This window comes from Ochotona curzoniae, unplaced genomic scaffold (assembly GCF_017591425.1).
Source record: "Ochotona curzoniae isolate NIBS_2020 unplaced genomic scaffold, NIBS_Ocur_1.0 contig_2723, whole genome shotgun sequence".
Classification (NCBI taxonomy): Eukaryota; Metazoa; Chordata; class Mammalia; order Lagomorpha; family Ochotonidae; genus Ochotona; species Ochotona curzoniae.
The window spans coordinates 26,788,842-26,806,714 of NW_024465573.1; the positions used below are offsets into that span (position 1 = coordinate 26,788,842).

The window sequence follows — 17,873 nt, forward strand, 5'->3', positions numbered from 1 at the left end:
TTACCCTTAATTGAACCAGCTCTGTTCTTCCAGAACAGCAAATCCTTTTGTGTTGTTGCCACCCCCCACCCCCAATGGATTTAGCCTTTGCAGCCATTTGAGAAGTAAATGCACCAAATCATGTCCCAACTGCTAATTCCACTCCTGCTAACCTGTGTATGGTGTGGGAAAGTGGCAGAGCATGTCCCAAACCTTTGGCACCCTGCATGCCTAGGGGAGACCTGAAAGAAGCTCCTGGCTCCAGCAGAGGTGTGCTTTCTCTTAAGTTTACCTGGAAACTGGTTTTTGCCTCGTTTTCTCCTTTTTCTTCTAATGTTAAATTGGCAAAATCTGTTTCGGTAATGCTGATGTCACTGGTGCTTATTAAAGTAAGTTCTGGTTCTTCCATTATTCCATGCCCAGATTCTGTTTCCTGTACAGGGCAATGAAAGGGAAACATGAAAAATGTGATGAAAGTACATAATGTCCATTATTTTTGTGCAAGTATACATAATTGTGGGAAAAATGCATATTCCTGAGAACCCAGTGGCTAAGTCTTCGCTTAGCACGTGCACTGTTTCAGTTTTGGTAGCTCCACTTCCTATCCAACTCCAACTTTTTTGTGGCCTGGGAAGGTAGTGGAGGATGGCCCAAGTCCTTGGGACCCTAGACCCACATAAGACTTAGATTGGTTTAGCTTCAGCCATTGTGGCACTAGTGCCACCTGTCTAACCTGAAAGATTCCCTTCACAGATCTGCGGTCAACTACTAGATGGTTCAAGATGCTGGTTGTCTGAGAGTATAAATGCTTATAGAGCAAAGAAACGAATATAAATATAAATGCAGCTGCACTGGGGACTACAGATTTGTAAGGCATATGTCTGAAAGGAATAGTGTTACTGTAGTCAAATGTGGGACATTGCTCATATACATTCTCTGCTTTGGAATCCTGCACCTGCGTGGGAAACCTGGAGGAATTTCCTGGCTCCGATCGGTAGTTGCACTTCGGGATCTTTTCTAAGGTTCTAAAAGCTGTAACATGTCATGAGATTTTCAATCAAGAGTTTAATTAGCTCAGGTAACAATGTTAATAGGTAGCATTGCTGAGATTCTCATTTGATTTTGACTGAAAATTATAACAGGATAAAAACTTAAAATTGCTATATACCTGATGGCCACGAGTTTACTTACCCAGATCGGAACTGAGCTCTGTAAGGAAAATAATTCAGTTTCTGAGATAGCTGGAGTTTCAGCTGTGGTTGAGGTCTCCAAGCATTTTTCACTTTGAATGGCTAACAGAGGGGATATCTGAACGGAAGGTCCTTTCTCCATTGTTACACATAGTTGGGAATCAAAATCTCTTTGTGGATTTACAGTAAAAGCCCTATAGGCTTTATTCTTTCCATTTTCAGTGATTTCTTGGCTTTGTGACATTTTAACACTTCTTTCTGACAGTTCTTCCTTTCCTTCTAATTGTTGCTTTATCGAACACTCACTGGAGGTTGAACCACATGGTGTGCTATGATTTACATGCACCTGACCAAACATGTTACCCTCATCAGATGAGCTACAGACTGAACTTAAACGTTCTGCAGAGAGCTGGAAATGAACAGCTTTCTTCTTATTTTGTAGTATTTCACTCTGTTCTTCAGAGAGGTAGTTCTGATTATCTATGCCTTCCACACTAAAAATACTTGGGAGATGAACATGCTGGTTCCCTTCTTGGGAGGAAAATTCAGGTAGAAGTTGTTGAAAAGATTGTTCTGGTTCTGCATAAAAGAAAAGATAATTATTGTGTTTTAAAACATGAATTCAGATAGTTCTTGATTAAACTGCATAAAATGAAACAGTATTACAATTTTAGGAGCAAGGCTAGATCGACACAAAGGTCAGGCAAGCACTTAGGACACCCAAAACCTTTGATCAGAGGCTGTGGATTCAGTTTTGCTCCTGATCCAGCAGCAGGAGGCAGCAAGTAAGAGATTAGGTACCTGCCACCATTCCTGACTGGTCTTTCCCAATCCTACCAGTTGTTGGCATTGGGAAAATAAACCAGTATATGTAAGATCTCTCTCTGCTTTTCCAAAAAGTAATTTTAGGAGTGAATGTTCATGTATACAAAAAAATTGTAAGAAGGGAGGTGACAGTGATTGTCAAACAGCTATATATTTTCTCCCTTATTTAAGATAATAATTCGACTATTTTTCCCCATCTAGAATGTACCTACAAAGTGGATTCTGTATAATATGGACCAGGGGTGTTAAAAAACCCATGGAAAACTAGAAACAATATATTAAACTGTAAACCTCACATTTCAAAATAAGCTTCATCAAATGAAACACATGTCTATAAATAATGATCCTAGACATTCTAGCCTTAAAGAACCGAGGGTCTTGGTAGTTAATGATGCCCTTTAGAAAAACCCTTTCAAAATGTTTACAAAATTGCTAAAAATGTCAGAAGGAATCAAATAAGGATTGTCAGGTGGATGTCTAATGAGCTCACTAAAACACTGTTTTTTATGAGAGTGAACAAAAAAATTATGGTGGAGAGGAATTCTGGTGAAGCACCTCTGGTCAGTTTTCGGAAGAGAAGAATTATTATTTGGTGTTCCAGAAAGTAAACAAGCAAAATGCCTTCAGCATCCTTCACTCTGTTATTATGAACTCTGCCTTTGCCCAGTCCACCTCTGGTCTAATTGACCACCTCTACTTTCTGGTATCCATGTTTCATCCAATTCTCCTAAGCTGATATGCCTGTTCTTTTTTTTTTAAAGATCTGTTTCTATTTTTAAATATTTTTCTATTTTAATTGGCCACAATGGCCAGAGCTGAGCTAATTTGCAGCCATGAATCCAAAGCTTCCAGGTAGCCCACACGGGTGCAGGGTTCCAAGGCAGAGACCTGGAAGGAAGTGGAGCAGCTGGGACACAAACTAGCGCCAGTATGGGATTTATTCATTTTTACTGGAAAGGCAGTTGTCCAGACAGTAAGAGGGAGAGGGAGAAATAGAGAAAGAGAATGAATGCTTCCATCTTCTAGGTCATGCCGCACAAGGCCACAATGGCCAGAGCTGGGACCCTGAAGTTCTGGGTTTCAAACCATGTGTGTACAGGGGTCCAAGGATGGAGCCAGCATTTACTGACTTCTCAGTCTACAAGCAGGAAGCTCTATGGGAAATAGAGCTGCAGAGACTCAAATCGGCACCCATGTGGGATGCCTGTGATGCACACCATTGTTTTAGATTTTATTTTTATTGGAAAGTCAGATATATAGAGAGGAGAGATAGATAGGAAGATCTTTCATCCGATGATTCATTCCCCAAGTGGCTGCACGGGCTCAAGCTGAGCTGATCCAAAGCCAGTAGCCTCCTACGGGTCCCCCATGTGGGTGCAGGGACTCAAGGCCTTGGGCTGTCTTCAACTGCTTTCCCAGGTCATAAGCAGGGAGCTGGATGGAAGTGGCACTGCCAGGATTAGAGCCAGCATCATTTGGGATTCCTGTGCATGCTAGGCAAGGACCTACTGTGCCAGAACCCATTTTGTTTTTCTTGGCAAAGTGACATTCATTCATGTCTGTCTTTTATACATGTGTTTAATACAGCTTTGCTAAAACTGATATCTTACTGCTTCAAACTAGATTATGATCAAATATGTTACTATAAATTTATGTAATTATATTTTCACATTATTTGAAAGTAAAAAAGATGAATCTATGCAACTTTTCATAATATGTATTTCCATGAAAGAAGATCCTCTGTGTTATGTGTATGTGTGTATTTTACTGTTAACCTCACAAAAAATTTTTGGAGGGATATTTAAAATTGTTAAATCTAACAGTTGAGACAAGCTGAGGAACAGAAGACAATTGCATTAAATTAAACTGAGTAATATAAAGAATACTACCTAAGCATTTATTACTTATATATTTAAATAAACACCTGAAAAAACAAGTTTTAACACTAGGTAACAGGGTGGATAATACGGGGACTAAGCTAAAGGGAATTATGAAAAAAAAAAATACTGGCTTTAACTTTTTCAAACTTAGACATACTCACCTCCAATATGCTCTGTGGAAAAAGTTTGAACTGCAGGAAGAGCCACGGCAGTCGGCTGGTTCAGGCTGCTACTGGGAAGAGAATGAAAGCTGCTCCTCCTCAGGGCTGTGACAGACACTGACCTTTTGGATGACGAAGGGGCACGACGGATGTCAGAGGAAGAATTTAACATCTGACAGAAAACAGGGAAAGGCAGTTAAATTACAATTGCTATGCCCCTTACATATTATTCTTCCTTAATTACCATATTACAATTATAGTAAATTTGCTTACTCCTGCTTTTCTCTAATAACATACACAGATTTTCTTGTTGTTTTTGCAGACTGAAGAGTTTTATTTGCGAAGGAACCAGGTGATGGGGGAAGCAGAGGAAAGGAGAAAGCACCCGCTGAGAGAGCAGGGGGGTGGGTGCCTCTTGCACAGACAGAGGGAGATACCCGAAATTTTTAAATAAATATTATTATTTATTGAAGAATTTGTGAATTATCTAGTGTTAGGAGCATGATGAGCTAATTTTCTGGCAAGTCAGAACTGGGTAAAGCAGCTGGGACGTTCAGGTGACCAACACAGCAAACACCCAGAACTGATGAGCGTCACAGAACACACCTCCCCTGCTGTGGGTGAGGACTTCCTAAATTCTGTACCTCTGTGCATACCTACTACATACAGTAAATGGTTAGCATAAAAAACATGCAACACCCAACAAAAATAAGAGTTCCCTAACCTTTAATGGGGAACTCTTTAGACAGACACAAATGCAACTGCTGGTAAGCTTGCTTCCATGTTAGAATCAGTTGGGCAGCTTTAAAAGAAAAAAGCAAAACCAAATGACAGTAGCTGAGCACTCCCAGAGACCGAGTCCATTGGGCTGGGTATTGTCTAGGTCTGATAGGCAGCCAAGGTCAGGAAAGACTACTCCACAGGAGATGAGAGTTGTTTTCCCCCACAGCAGTGCGATATCTACTTTACCTGGTAAAAGTCTCCATTATCTGCAGAAATCCCAGAGGATGATGGTGACAAAGCAGAATCTGGATGTGGTTCTAACGGTTTAAAAAGCTGACGATGCAAATTTGGAAAAACGTGTTCCAATTCTGGGAAGTCAAGGTCAACTGCTGGAATTTTGAGCAAAAAAAGAGATAAATTTTTTTTCCCTTTACTTTTTTTTAAAATTTATTTTTATTTATTTATTTATTTATTTATTTTTATTACATTGCATCATGAGACACAGTTTTACAGGCACTGGGATTCCCCCCTCCCCTCCCCAAAACCCGCTCCCCCCCCCATGGTGGATTCTTCCAAAGAGATAATTTTTTTAAAAATTAAAGCCATGTGATCATTGCTTTGGTCTTTTCATTTAGATCATTTCAGAATCAATGTCTAAAGTGAAAAGAAAAGTCTGCTATTCTTTGAGTATATTATAATCTCAACTATCTCTTGGAAGATAAACTTGACAATGGTGAACAAACTGTCTTGAATCATCTGATCTGTATTCACTACACTCTCAGTTGTGACAGCTAACTTTGCAATGGTATTTGCTAATTAATTTTTTCTACATGTCATTCAACCAAATTGCTTCCATGTTTCCTCTTTCATTAAATGCTCTCAATATGTTCTGTGGTGTAACTGTGTGGCTATAAAAACATGAACCTTAAATAGTAACAACTTCTAAAATGACAGCAGGTGTTTAATCTGGTGGAAGATCCTGCTGGAAATACAGCCTATTTCACTCCTCCACTTTCAATGATGCTTCCTACTAATGTACCTGGCAAAGATGATGTACTGGGGGCTCTGCCACCCAAATGGAGGCTTGGGTGGGGTTCCTGATTCCTGGTTTCAAGACTCAGCTGTTGCAGGAATTTACAAAGTGAACCACCATAACTATCAGAGCTCTATTTTGTCACTCAAATAGATAAAATATTGAAATTAAACAGAATTAAAAGTGTGTGACCAGATGCAAAGTCTTCCATCACAAGCCTCAGAGACTTATGAATGCCAGAAGCATTCTGTTGCTGAGAGACAACCTGTACTGAGGGAAGAGCTGAAAATACCTGCTTTCTCTTCTTTACCGGCACCAGATTCTTGTTCCCTATTGTCCATGTGCTCTGAAAATTGAGTTTAATAAAAATATTTAGTTGACATTACTGTCTTTTTTGTGGCCAAGTACTTCCTTAAAAGAATTGTTTCTGCAGAAAGGCATGCCACTATGTACTTACTAACAGTGCAACTGAGAAATTTGCTCCTATGTATTTCTGCTGAATATTGAAAAGGTACTATTATTGAATATTTTCAAAGTCCCGTTTTGGATGCAGAGCATCTTTGTGACTTACAGTCATGTTTTGAATAGTACTGTCCAATATTCATTTTTTGGGGCACCAGTCCTTAACTTAGATCTAATAACTTAGATCTAACTTACATTTAACTTAGATTTAAAGAAACAGCACCACCCCCACACCTCCTATTCCACATACATTAGAAAAAAAGCAATGCTTCCTGCCCCCGACTGTCCCCAAAAGTTGTTAATCTTTTGACTAGAACATTCTGCTGCTATTACCTGAATCTGTGAGGCTCAAATCTATGTTTTCATAACTTAAAAAGCTCCCAGTAGAAAGGGTTCCTGAGGATATTGGCTCAGGAGAAATTTCTTGTGTTTCAGCCTAAAAAATTAAGGAGTTGTTATGTCACAGTATAAGTAACATCTAGAGAAATCCCATATTACCAATCTCAGCAGTTATCAATTCTGAGCTCAGGTCAAGTGTAGAAAACTTCATAGTTATAAAGGTCAGTTGTAAAACCATTTCATCATTGCTCAGAATAGTCTCGCTTTCTCACATGTGCGCACACACACACACACACTCTCTCTGTCTCTCTCTCTCTCACACACACACACACACACACACACACACACACACTCTCTCTCTCACACACACACACACACCATACCCCATCTCCCCAAGGTATTTTGTAGTTTTGCTTCTCAGAACTATGGAGATCATGCATCAGGTCAGACTACAAGGTCTTCTGATGCTCAGATTTGGCTATTTTCATCATTGATCCACCTTAAAATAGGCAGATCTCAGAGAACATTAATATTTCAGCAAGCTAAACAAAAGAAAATATGGACCAAACAGCTCTAAACTGTGACTCCTATGAAGACGTTACTAACCTTATCATTGGACTTTACAGTTGGACTCGGACAGGTATACTCTTCTTCCATAGCAAAACTTAATATGGCATGAGTTTCGACCTCAGATTCCTTGACCTGGACTAAAAAAAAAAAGATTTTGGAATTCAAAACCAAGGTGTGAGGTGATACCTGAAAAGGCTGAAAAGGTACCTTATAATTAATGAAGCAGTACTAAAACTGTGTTATGTATGGTCAGCAAACAATATTACCCACATAGCCGTTTGTTACATGTAGATACATATTAAAAAGAAAATTGACATTGGCAGGCCTTGGGTGAAGCATTAATTTATTTAAAGATTTCGCTAGTTAAGTATTTTGTAAATAATCACAAATAAACATAAAAGCAGCTCATTTAGAATGCTATTTTTGTTTTGTTTTGTTTTGTTTGAGTAGCAGAGAAACAAAAAGTTAATAACCAGTACTTCTCTCCCATAAGCCCCCAACAGTCAGGGCTGGGCAGGATGGGAGGTAGTCGAGAACTGGCATCTCAATCCAGGTCTTCCTCATGAGAAACCAATCGCCTGAATCATCACCACTGTTCCCCAGGACCAGCAGAGAGTACAATGTTAGACAGACACTGTACCATGAATGTAGAATATGGGCATCCTATTTTTTTAATAAGATTTATTTATTTTCTTATTGGAAAGGCAGATATACAGAGAGGAGGAGAGACAGTGAGGAAGATCTCCCATCTGGTGGTTCACTCCCCAAGCGGCCACAATGGCTGGAGCTGAGCCGATCCGAAGCAGGAGCCAGCAGCTTCCTCTGGGTCTCCCACGCGGGTGCAGGGTCCCAAGGCTTTGAGCCATCCTTCACTGCTTTCCGAGGCCACAAGCAGGTAACAGGATGGGAAGTGGAGCTGCAGGCATTAGAACTGGTGCCCATATGGGATCCCAGCGTGTTCAAGGTGAGGACTTTTAGCCAGTATGCTATCACACCGGGCCTAGAATATGGGCATCCTAACCACAAGCCAACTCCCACCCCTAGAATTTTTAAAATATAGTACTTAAATGTAGCACTTTTTTTTTTTTAAATTGGAAATTCAGATATATAGAGCGGAGGAAAGACAGAGAGGAAGATCTTCCATCCAATGATTCACTCCCCAAGTAAGCGTAGTGGCCAGTGCTATGATGATCACCAGCCAGCAACTTCCTCCAGGTCTCCCACGCGAGTGTAGGATCCCAAGGCATTGGGCCATCCTTAACTGCTTTCCCAGGCAACAAGCAGGGAGATGGATGGGAAGTGGAGCTGCTGGGATTAGAACCGGCACCCATATGGGAATCCCAGGGTGTTCAAGGCGAGGACTTTAGCTGCTAGCCCACACCCTAAATGTAGCACTTTTAAATATAATACTCAATATGGTACTATATTTCACTGAAAATGTGGATTATTCAGGCTTGCACAGTAGCACTGCATGTTAAGCTATCAATTGTGACACTGGCACCTCATGTTAGTATGCCTGGTCAAGTCCAGACTGCTCTACTTCCAACTTAACTCCACACTAGTACACCTGGAAAAGCAGTGGAAGACAGTTCAAGTACACGTGAGTCCTGCCACCCACGTGCAGGGACGCAGGTAGAGTCCCCAGCTCCTGCTTCTGTTTGGACCAATCTGGGCTGTTGCAGGTGTTTGAACCAGAGAATGGAAGATGTTTCTGTCTCTTCCTGCTTTCTCTTTCAAATAAATTAATCTTTAAGGGAAAAATATGGATTGTTACAAATAGGCTTAAAAGATGAAATCTGGGGCCCGGCGCGGTGGTGCAAGTGGTTAAGGTCCTCACCTTGCACGCCCGGGACCCCATATGGGCGCCGGTTCTAATCCTGGCAGCCCCACTTCCCTTCCAGCTCCCTGCCTGTGGCCTGGGAAGGCAGTCGAGGACAGCCCAAGGCTTTTGGGACCCTGCACCCACGTGGGAGACCTGGAAGAGGCTCCTGGCTTCAGATTGGCATAGCATCAGCCGTTGCGCTCACTTAGGGAGTGAATCATCAGATGGAAGATCTTCCTCTCTGTCTCTCCTCTCTGTATATCTGCCTTTCCAATAAAAAAAAAAAAAAAGCTGAAATCTGTAGCACTGCCTACATAAAACTCATACCTTCATAAACTATTTACTGAATGTGACAGAAAATTCTTAATCTAAAACATTTTTTCAATAAACTTTACTTCCTTCAATTTTTTCTGTACAGAAATAATACATGCCTCTCATTAAGCAAATTAAAATTTATTCAATATATGAACACTTAAAGCATAAAATGAGAGGTTAGCATTGTGGCCTACAAATGCCAGCATCCCACCTGAGCACTGGTTCAAGCCCAGCCACTCCACTTTGAGCCAGCTGCTGCCAAGGTGGTTGGGAAGGCAGTGGAGCACGGTCCAAGTACTTGGATCCCTGCCACCCACATGGAGATCCAGATAGTTCCTGCCTACTGGCTTCAGCCTGACCCAGTTCTGGTCATGGTGGCCATTTCAGGAAGAAACCAATGATATAAAACTGACCTCTCCTTCCCTCTTTCTCTTTCAAGGTCAGGAAATATATCTTAAAAAGGAGTGAAACCTAGTTTCCAACAAAGGTAAATCAATACCAACATTTTGATGATCATGAGTCCAAAAAATTTTGTATGTGTGTAAAGATGTCTCCCCTTCATTTCTTTTGAACAACTGCATAGAACACAGTGTGGGTGGAGCATATGATTTCATCAACAGTCACTGACATTACTTACCTTTTTTCACTACCGCAAATAAATATTTTTGGAATAGTAATCATCTTATAGGCACATACCCTTGTGAACAACAGCTCTACTTTCAATTTCTTTCTCACCTGCTTTGTCATCGTCATCAACCATTTGAAGATAATCAAGTGGATCACCGGGCAGTAGGTTCCCGAGGAAACTTTGTTCTCGGCTTACTGAGACCCTTAAGGGGTCTCTGTCCTGAGAGAAATCAGGTTTACCTGGAAAGGAAAAGAAATTAACTCATTTAGATTTCCACTTAAAGCTTTGCTCAGTGCAGTATCATAGCCAATGAGGTTTACCAGAGGTGGATCTATTGCTAATAAATTTCCACTTAACTTTCCAGATACAGCTGAACTGACCATTTAGAATAAGGGTAAAAATCCAAACTCTTTTTTTTTTTTTTAAAGATTTATTTTATTTTTTATTGGAAAGGCAGATATACAGAGAGGAGAGACAGAGAGGAAGATCTTCCTCCGATGATTCACTCCCCAAGTGAGCCTCAATGGCTGGAGCTGAGTTAATCTGAAGCCAGGAGACTCTTCCAGGTCTCCCACGCGGGTGCAGGGTCCTAAAGCTTTGGGCCATCCTTGACTGCTTTCCCAGGCCACAAGCAGGGAGCTGGATGGGAAGTGGGGCTGCCGGGATTAGAACCGGCACCCATATGGGGTCCCGGGCGTGCAAGGTGAGGACCTTAACCACTGTGCCATTGTGCCGGGCCCAAAAAATCCAAACTCTTAAAAACTTGATATGAAGAGGGCCCAGTGGTGTGGTCTAGCAGCTAAAGTCCTCGCCTTGAACACACTGGGATTCCCATATGGGCAACAGTTCTAACCCCGGCTGCTCCACTTCCCATCTGGCTCCCTACTTATGGCCTGGAAAAGCAGTCAAGGACGGCCCAAAGCCTTGGGATCCTGCACCGATGTGGGAGACCTGGAGGAAGTTCCTGGCTGGTGATCAGTGCAGCACTGGCCGTTGCGCGTGCTTGGGGAGTGAAGCATTTGATGGAAGATCTTCCTTTCTGTCTCTCCTCCTCTCTGTATATCTGACTTTGTAAAGCAAATAAATAAATAAATCTTAAAAAAAAAAAACAAACAAAAAAACGCTTGATATGATATGGAGAACATAATTACTGCTTATCTTTTAAGTCAGGCATTTAAACTGTTAATTCAACCTCACTGTTTCAAGCATGATATTATGTGTAACACCAGATGTCAATATTCATTCATCACAGGAAAAAACACCAGTCTTAACCATTAACAATAGTATCCTAAGATACACTATTTCGTCATAATATATACAATATGTTTATATATAAAGATTATACACAATACATATGCTAATTCCTATTCAATATATTTAATATTACATAACAGACATATTATACATTATATGTACATAATATGCATAACACATCAAAATGTTAATATCTATTTAATCCTATTTAGTGTTTTTAATATTACATAGTATACACTATATATTATGTATATAATATTTTGTATAATAACATATACATATGTAATATATCAAAATGTTAATATCTATTTAATATATTTAATATTTAATCTTAGGCAACTGAAAATCACCAAAGGCAATTGAAATCACAAAAAGATATGTGCTCACAAATACAGGGAGAATATTTAAAACTACATTCTTGGAATGCTTAGACTTTCTGGTCTTCTGCCATGGACACAGCAGACAGAAGGTGTACTTGCTGGAGAAACCGAATGTGACATACTGTGAGTTCACGAGGATCAAGCACAGAGGATGATAGGGGCGATAATGTGCCATAAGGAAATCAGGGTATCCTCAGAATGTCTGCACTCTCAACCCAGATCCTCCCAGGCCCCTGGTTCATAAAGCCAGTAGCTGGGTTGATAGTGGGTGATCTTTCTTTGAGGAAAAAGAACTACAGCTAGTACACAGAGGATCCTCAATGAAAACAAGACCCTCTTCCAACAATCCACAGTTAAACAGCCAGATATGTGTGTGTGCACATGCGTGTGTGTGTGTATATATCTTAAAAATGATACACGAGAAGAACAGTAAAACTACTAAGACAGAAAACTACAAGAGAAAAAAAAAAAAGACAAAGAAAGAAAAATAATCATACTGGGTTTACAACCTAAACTAACAAGTTTGGAAGGCAGACATCAAAAAGCAACAGAGGGAGCCAGAAATTGGAAAGATAGATTGATATCACAAGTGAAGAGACTAGCTACATAAAACCATATTTCTCCAAAATCATACCTCAAATACTGTTTATATAAAACCAGTAGTTTCCTATTACAAACACAACGTTGAAATTCCTTTAACAGCAAAGAAAGCAAGCCTACGAAACTGTGTAAGACTGAAGACCATAAAAGTATTTTATCAAGCCATCAGTTCACCTGGCATTGAAGTTCTGACGCTTGCTGGAGATTCTACTTCTTGAATAGCACTGAGTTCATGTTGCTTCACATCCAATCCACATTTAACTTGTGCTACAGGTGGCTTTGAGGATCTACTACCCAATTTACCTGGTCAGTCAACAAAAAGTGAAACACAAAAATAAAACTGCAAAGGATAAAAGCAAATAATCACCAGAACAGTTATACTAAAATGAGTACTATCTTTACCACTCAGCTTGGCACCAGGATGTTCTGAAAGCAGCAGATCATCATCAGAGCTGCTCCTTTCTGCACGACTGCTGCCCTCCTCACTGCTTGCTTGCTCGCGCGTCTGAGGGAGCCACTCCCTCAGCTGTTCCATCTCCTGCATTTTTACATCATTTTCAATTGTGGGATTACTTGTCTGAAAAAGCAGAAAGAGGAGGGTGGGGATAGTACAAATTGAGGTGCCATGTAAATTCATTACATTTCTTTCTATCTGCACTCTTAAATTAGAACCTCAACCAAACAGTTGCACCAATCATAGTATTATGTTATCCACCACAAAAAGATGAGAAATACTTTCAGTATTCACAAGGCTATATTCCCACTGAAAAAAAGTACAATTATTCATAGTGCTGAACCTAAAATCTAGCTTCTCTCGTGCCTTTCTTTCAACAAATGATTATACTAAAGGAACCTACATTTTCAATTGTCATTCCTTTTCCTTCAAATGACTAGTAAATAAATAATGGTAGTGCCATAACAGGCAATCATAGTCTTACCACTTGAGGGAAAAAAACAGTGAAGTTGATTTATACTTGCACATAAATGTCAACAGGAAGTGCCACATAAAAAGCCCAAGATCTGCTACAAATAAATTGAAATTCTGATAACTGATTTTTGTCACAATTTTAATCTTACGGTATGTTTAAAACTCATACAAACATCCAAATAAAAGCCTACATTCTTTCATCTTTCCATTTCAATTTAGTTCAATCCAAATAACTATTAACCTCATAAACTTCATGTGAGCTACATAAATTTTTGTTTTAATTTCTATACTGCTTGAAAATTATAGCACTTAAGGTTAAACCACTACAGGTGTCTCATTAACTAGACACCTGTAGGCCTAGGATTAAAATCAAGTTGGCTCTGAACTTGTATCTTTTAGATATTCAGGTTTAGAACATACCTGATTAATTTTAAAGAAATCCTTCAAAATCTCTTGATGCCTCTGGATCTGCTGTTGTAGGGTTGTTTGTGTCTGCACCAGCAGTTCTTGTTGGGCCTGCTGGCTGTAACATAGAACTTCTCTTTCAAAATCCACCTGCTTCTGAAGACCCAAGTTATCTTGCTGAGCTAACACAGGCTGTGAAAGACTCAAATGCCCATCCTGAAGGCTTGAGATTACAGAATTGCTTGGAGGAGGGGCATGTTCATTCTTAGATGAATGCAATTCACAAACACTTTTAGGTTTACCTTCAGCAAAAGGTAGTGGAATAAACAAATGCTCTGTTTCTTCGAACAAACACGAGGAGATGGAATGATGAACAGGTTCAATTTTGTTTAACTTACTTTGACTATTTAAAAGCAATTTTTCTTGGGGTGTCTCACTGGAACACACCTGTGCTGTCACTTCACCTTGGTGGTGCATAGGTGGTGATAAACTCAGAAGCCTATGCTGTGATCTTGGGATTTCAGGCTGACTGGAAGGAAGAGTACCAGTCCCTTCAGTTGGCAAACACTTCTGAGTTCTCTGAGAATCAGCAACAGGCAATGCCTGCAAGGGTAAGAATGAAGAGGAGCTAACCTGCTCAGATGACACCCTTTTCTCCAAATTACTCAGTCTTTCAAAAAGCAGTTCTTCTTGAACTTCCTGTCTAGATCGAATGGCCTCCCTCTGTACATCTAACTGCTGTTGAAGTGCCTTCAACTCATCATGGTGAGTTTGGAAAAAGTGGTCAGAAGGCATTTCTCCCTCATAATTATCTTGCTTGGGCAAAATAAGATCTTTTGGGGTTTTTTCAATAGAAGAAAGGAAATCTGTCTGTGCATGCAAATGTTCCTGACGTGAAATCAAATCATCTTGCTGAGGCAAAACACTATGCGATAAACCCAACAGCCTGTCAGGTAACCTTTGCCTCTCAGAATGACTTGAGGAGATCGTATAATCACTGCTGCTTGGACTAGCTTCTTGAATTCTTTCAGTTCCCAAAAGAGGAAATGATGCGAATGAATGCTGTGCCTTCTCGGGTAAGGAAGAGGTGCCAAAGTGCTCAGGAGATGGTCTTCCCTTCCACTCGTTTGGTCTATGTGTTAGCAGTTCTTCCTGAGCCTCCTCTCTGAGCTGGAAAATGGCCTCCCTCTGAGCAGCCAACTGCTGCTGAAGTGCATTCAGATTGTCTTGTTGTGGTTGGATAAGCTGTGATATTCTCAAAAGCCTATCCTGCAATTCTGGGATCTGAAACCGGCTTGAAGGAATTTTAGTATCACTTTCTGTTGAAAGATATGCCTGGCTTGTACTGAGCTCAGCGGGAGGTAGGAAAGCAGATGAAAGATGCCCTAACCGGGGCATGAAGGAAGGCAAGCCAGTTTGGGTATTCCGGTTAAAACAAGAGGTTGCTTTTTCTGCGTCCACCTTTTCTTGCTGTTCTTTCAAATTATCTCGTACAGGTAGCACATGTTGTGAAAATTCCAGAACTCTTTCGGGAAATCTTGGGATCTTGGGATGACTTAATGGACCTGTACTGTTACTCTTAAATGACACAAATTCCTGGAATCTTCCAGAATCAGTAACTTGGGAGAGTGATGAAGACATGCCAGATTGTTCAGAAGAAATTCTTTTTTCTAATTCACTTTGTTCAGGTTGAGTTTCCTCCCCGGCACCAAGTATTACCTTGTGTATGTGTGACTGTTCTTCGAGTGCTGTCAAAGCTTGCTGTGGCAGACGATGCTGCGGAAAACTCAACGACTTATCCTGGAATGCTGGGACTCTCCTATGACTAGGACTCACAGGCTCCTTCTGAGATGAATAAGGCATGTCAATTCTCCTAGTCTCAGCTTTAGCAGGATCTTGAAAAGGGAGAGAATGCTCAAAAACCACTGGTGAGAATGAAGAGCTCATCCCCACAGGTCTAATGTCCCTCAAATCCCTTTGTCTACCTGCAAGCAATTTCATGTGAGCTTCATGCCTAGCCTGAAGAGCATCACTCTGTGTAACCAGCTGCTCTTTCAGCAACCTCAAGCTATCATGAAGAGGAAGGAACTGCTGTAGTAAACTTGACTCATCTTGAGGTTTTCGGATATCATCCTGGTTTGAGAGAAGTCCTTTTTCAGTTTTGGGTAACAACTGCTCCCCTTCCTGGATTTTTCTAGATTTTGTGTCAAGAGGTGGTGGTGAGGCAAAAATATGCTGATTGACCTGAACTGGGACAGTGGCTTGCTCAGCCTGTTCAGAACCTACTCTTCCATCCAATTCACTTTGTTTGCGAATATACAGTAACTCCTGGGCTTCTTGCCTGGCCTGAAGGTTATCTCTCTGAATATTCAACTTTTCTTGAAGAAATTTAAAATTAGCTTGCTGTGATAAAACAGACTGTGAAAAACTCAAATGCTTATCCTGAGGTTGTGCAACCATAGCATCTCCTGAGGAAAGTGCAGCATTGTCCTTGCCTGCAGAAGATTCCCGAATTCTCCCAGATTCAGCTTTGGCACAAGGCAGTGAAGCAGATGAATCCAATGGAAGAAATAGAGAGAAACCAATTTGTTCTTCCAGTTGTTTCTGTTTGCACAGGAGCAGCTGTTCCTGGGCTTCCTGTCTTGCCTGGAGAGCTTCCTTCTGTAGGTCCAGCTGTTCTTGGAGAAACTTCAGACGATGCTGGTGTGTTGTGATAGTCTCTGAGGACGGCAAAGGTCTACTCTGCATTTGATTGATTATAGAATGGCTTTTTGTAGCTGTACTTTTGCTCATGGTTGCAAATGGTTCATGGATTTTTCCAGATTCAATTTTAATGGGCAAAGAACTAAAAGAATGCTGAGGAACCAGCGGCAGGAACAAGGAAGGCTCAGCTGGCTTAGAATATTCATAGTCTCTCTGTTGTGTTTCAGTCTGTGTGAACTGCCTTCCAAGTTCCTGTGATTCTAAAGCCCGCGTGGCTGGAACATCTGGAGTGCTTAATGTTTCTGTTGTTTCTACCTGTTTCTGTTGAAAGTGATTTTGCCTTTGCATCTGCAAATGGTCAGGTTCTGATTTGGAGCTACGTAGAAGCTGTGTTGGCTGATATTTGTTAGGGCTCAACCTGGGTCTCTGACCGTGATCCCAGCTTTCTGTGATGGCAGGATGCCTTCTAGATTTCCGTGGCGATGCCGATACAACAGAATCCGGCACCAGTGACGTGGCTGACATGGATGAGTGTCTTCCCTTTAATGCAGACTGATATTCAAGTAATCGCTTCCTGGCTGTTTCAATAGACTGCTTGTGTAACCTATCAAAACAAACAAATACAAAATTAAACAAGTATTACTTTAAAAAAAATTTGTTTTTTATTGGAAAGTCAGATACACAGAGGAGGAGGAGAGACAGGGAGGAAGATCTTCCATCCAATGATTCACTCCCCAAGTGGCTGCAATGGCTGAAACTGTGCCAATCTGAAGGCAAGAGCCTGGAACCTCTTAGGGTCTCCCACACAGGTGCAGGGTCCCAAGGCTTTGGGCCATCCTTGACTGCCTTCTCAGGTCACAACAGGGAGCTGGATGGGAAGCGGAGTTGTCAGTATTAGAACCGGCGACCATATGGGATCCTGGCGCATGCAAGGTGAGGACTTTAGCTGCTACACCACCACGCTGGGCCCAACAAGTATTACTTTTAAGCTTGCCCCATATTCTCAAGTGTCTATAAACTCAACAAATGGCTATCTGAAGTTAGCCATAATCACGAAGAAAAGAAAGTATGATGGGCAGGCCTGGTGGGGGCTAACAGAGGTAGTTGCAACTAGACTAGTTCCCGCTGGTGTATATGAGGGCTGAGTATGAGGTGGGCAGAATTGGGCAGGACCGCAGTATCCATTGGTTTGCCTACTGTAGACGGCACTAACACAGCAACTGTAACTACCAGTGTGTAAGCTGATGTGGGTGATGGACTGAGTCGGACACTGCACTGGCTGGCACCCACAGGAGTCAGGTCTGGGGTCTCCTCTCACGAAGTTTCTTTGTGGACCCTCACAACTGAACCACTGGACTCGGAACTCCAACCACAGAGAAAAACCACAGGATCTGTGGTCTGACTGTGGAATGCATGTGTTAGAACTACGCTGCCTTGGTTGCTGAAGTCGGTGCAGTGGATCACATGCCCAGATGTTCAGATGGGACATGATAACTCATTAAGTCCTACAGAGGATGCCTAGTACCATAGCAGAGGATAAAGGGTAGAACAAATCGCACAACTCTCCCGGCCAAGTTTTGACAGCAAATATCTATGTGAATGAATACTCTACAGTGGGTTACGTAAACCAATGGACCTTAGAAGGATTTCCTCATTGTTGGAGCAACAAAATCACC

General features: G+C 41.2%; 1 protein-coding gene and 2 non-coding genes across 3 annotated transcripts in view; all 3 read right to left on the minus strand.

The window, feature by feature from the left end:
• The window catches only part of CEP295 (centrosomal protein 295), a 46,458-nt gene that overhangs the window by 1,106 nt on the left and 27,479 nt on the right, over window positions 1-17,873 (minus strand). The window contains 12 exon segments of the mRNA XM_040976751.1: window positions 272-412; window positions 1,171-1,745; window positions 4,030-4,207; window positions 5,005-5,179; window positions 5,965-6,069; window positions 6,071-6,137; window positions 6,587-6,689; window positions 7,199-7,299; window positions 10,035-10,166; window positions 12,336-12,464; window positions 12,543-12,738; window positions 13,510-16,801. Coding sequence (XP_040832685.1) covers window positions 272-412; window positions 1,171-1,745; window positions 4,030-4,207; window positions 5,005-5,179; window positions 5,965-6,069; window positions 6,071-6,137; window positions 6,587-6,689; window positions 7,199-7,299; window positions 10,035-10,166; window positions 12,336-12,464; window positions 12,543-12,738; window positions 13,510-16,801 — 5,194 coding nt within the window.
• On the minus strand, window positions 6,774-6,843 carry LOC121154356. Its single transcript, XR_005883498.1, has one exon. It is a non-coding gene; the product is annotated as a small nucleolar RNA U2-30 (small nucleolar RNA).
• Window positions 7,008-7,088, minus strand: LOC121154357. The gene has a single exon (XR_005883499.1). It is a non-coding gene; the product is annotated as a small nucleolar RNA U2-19 (small nucleolar RNA).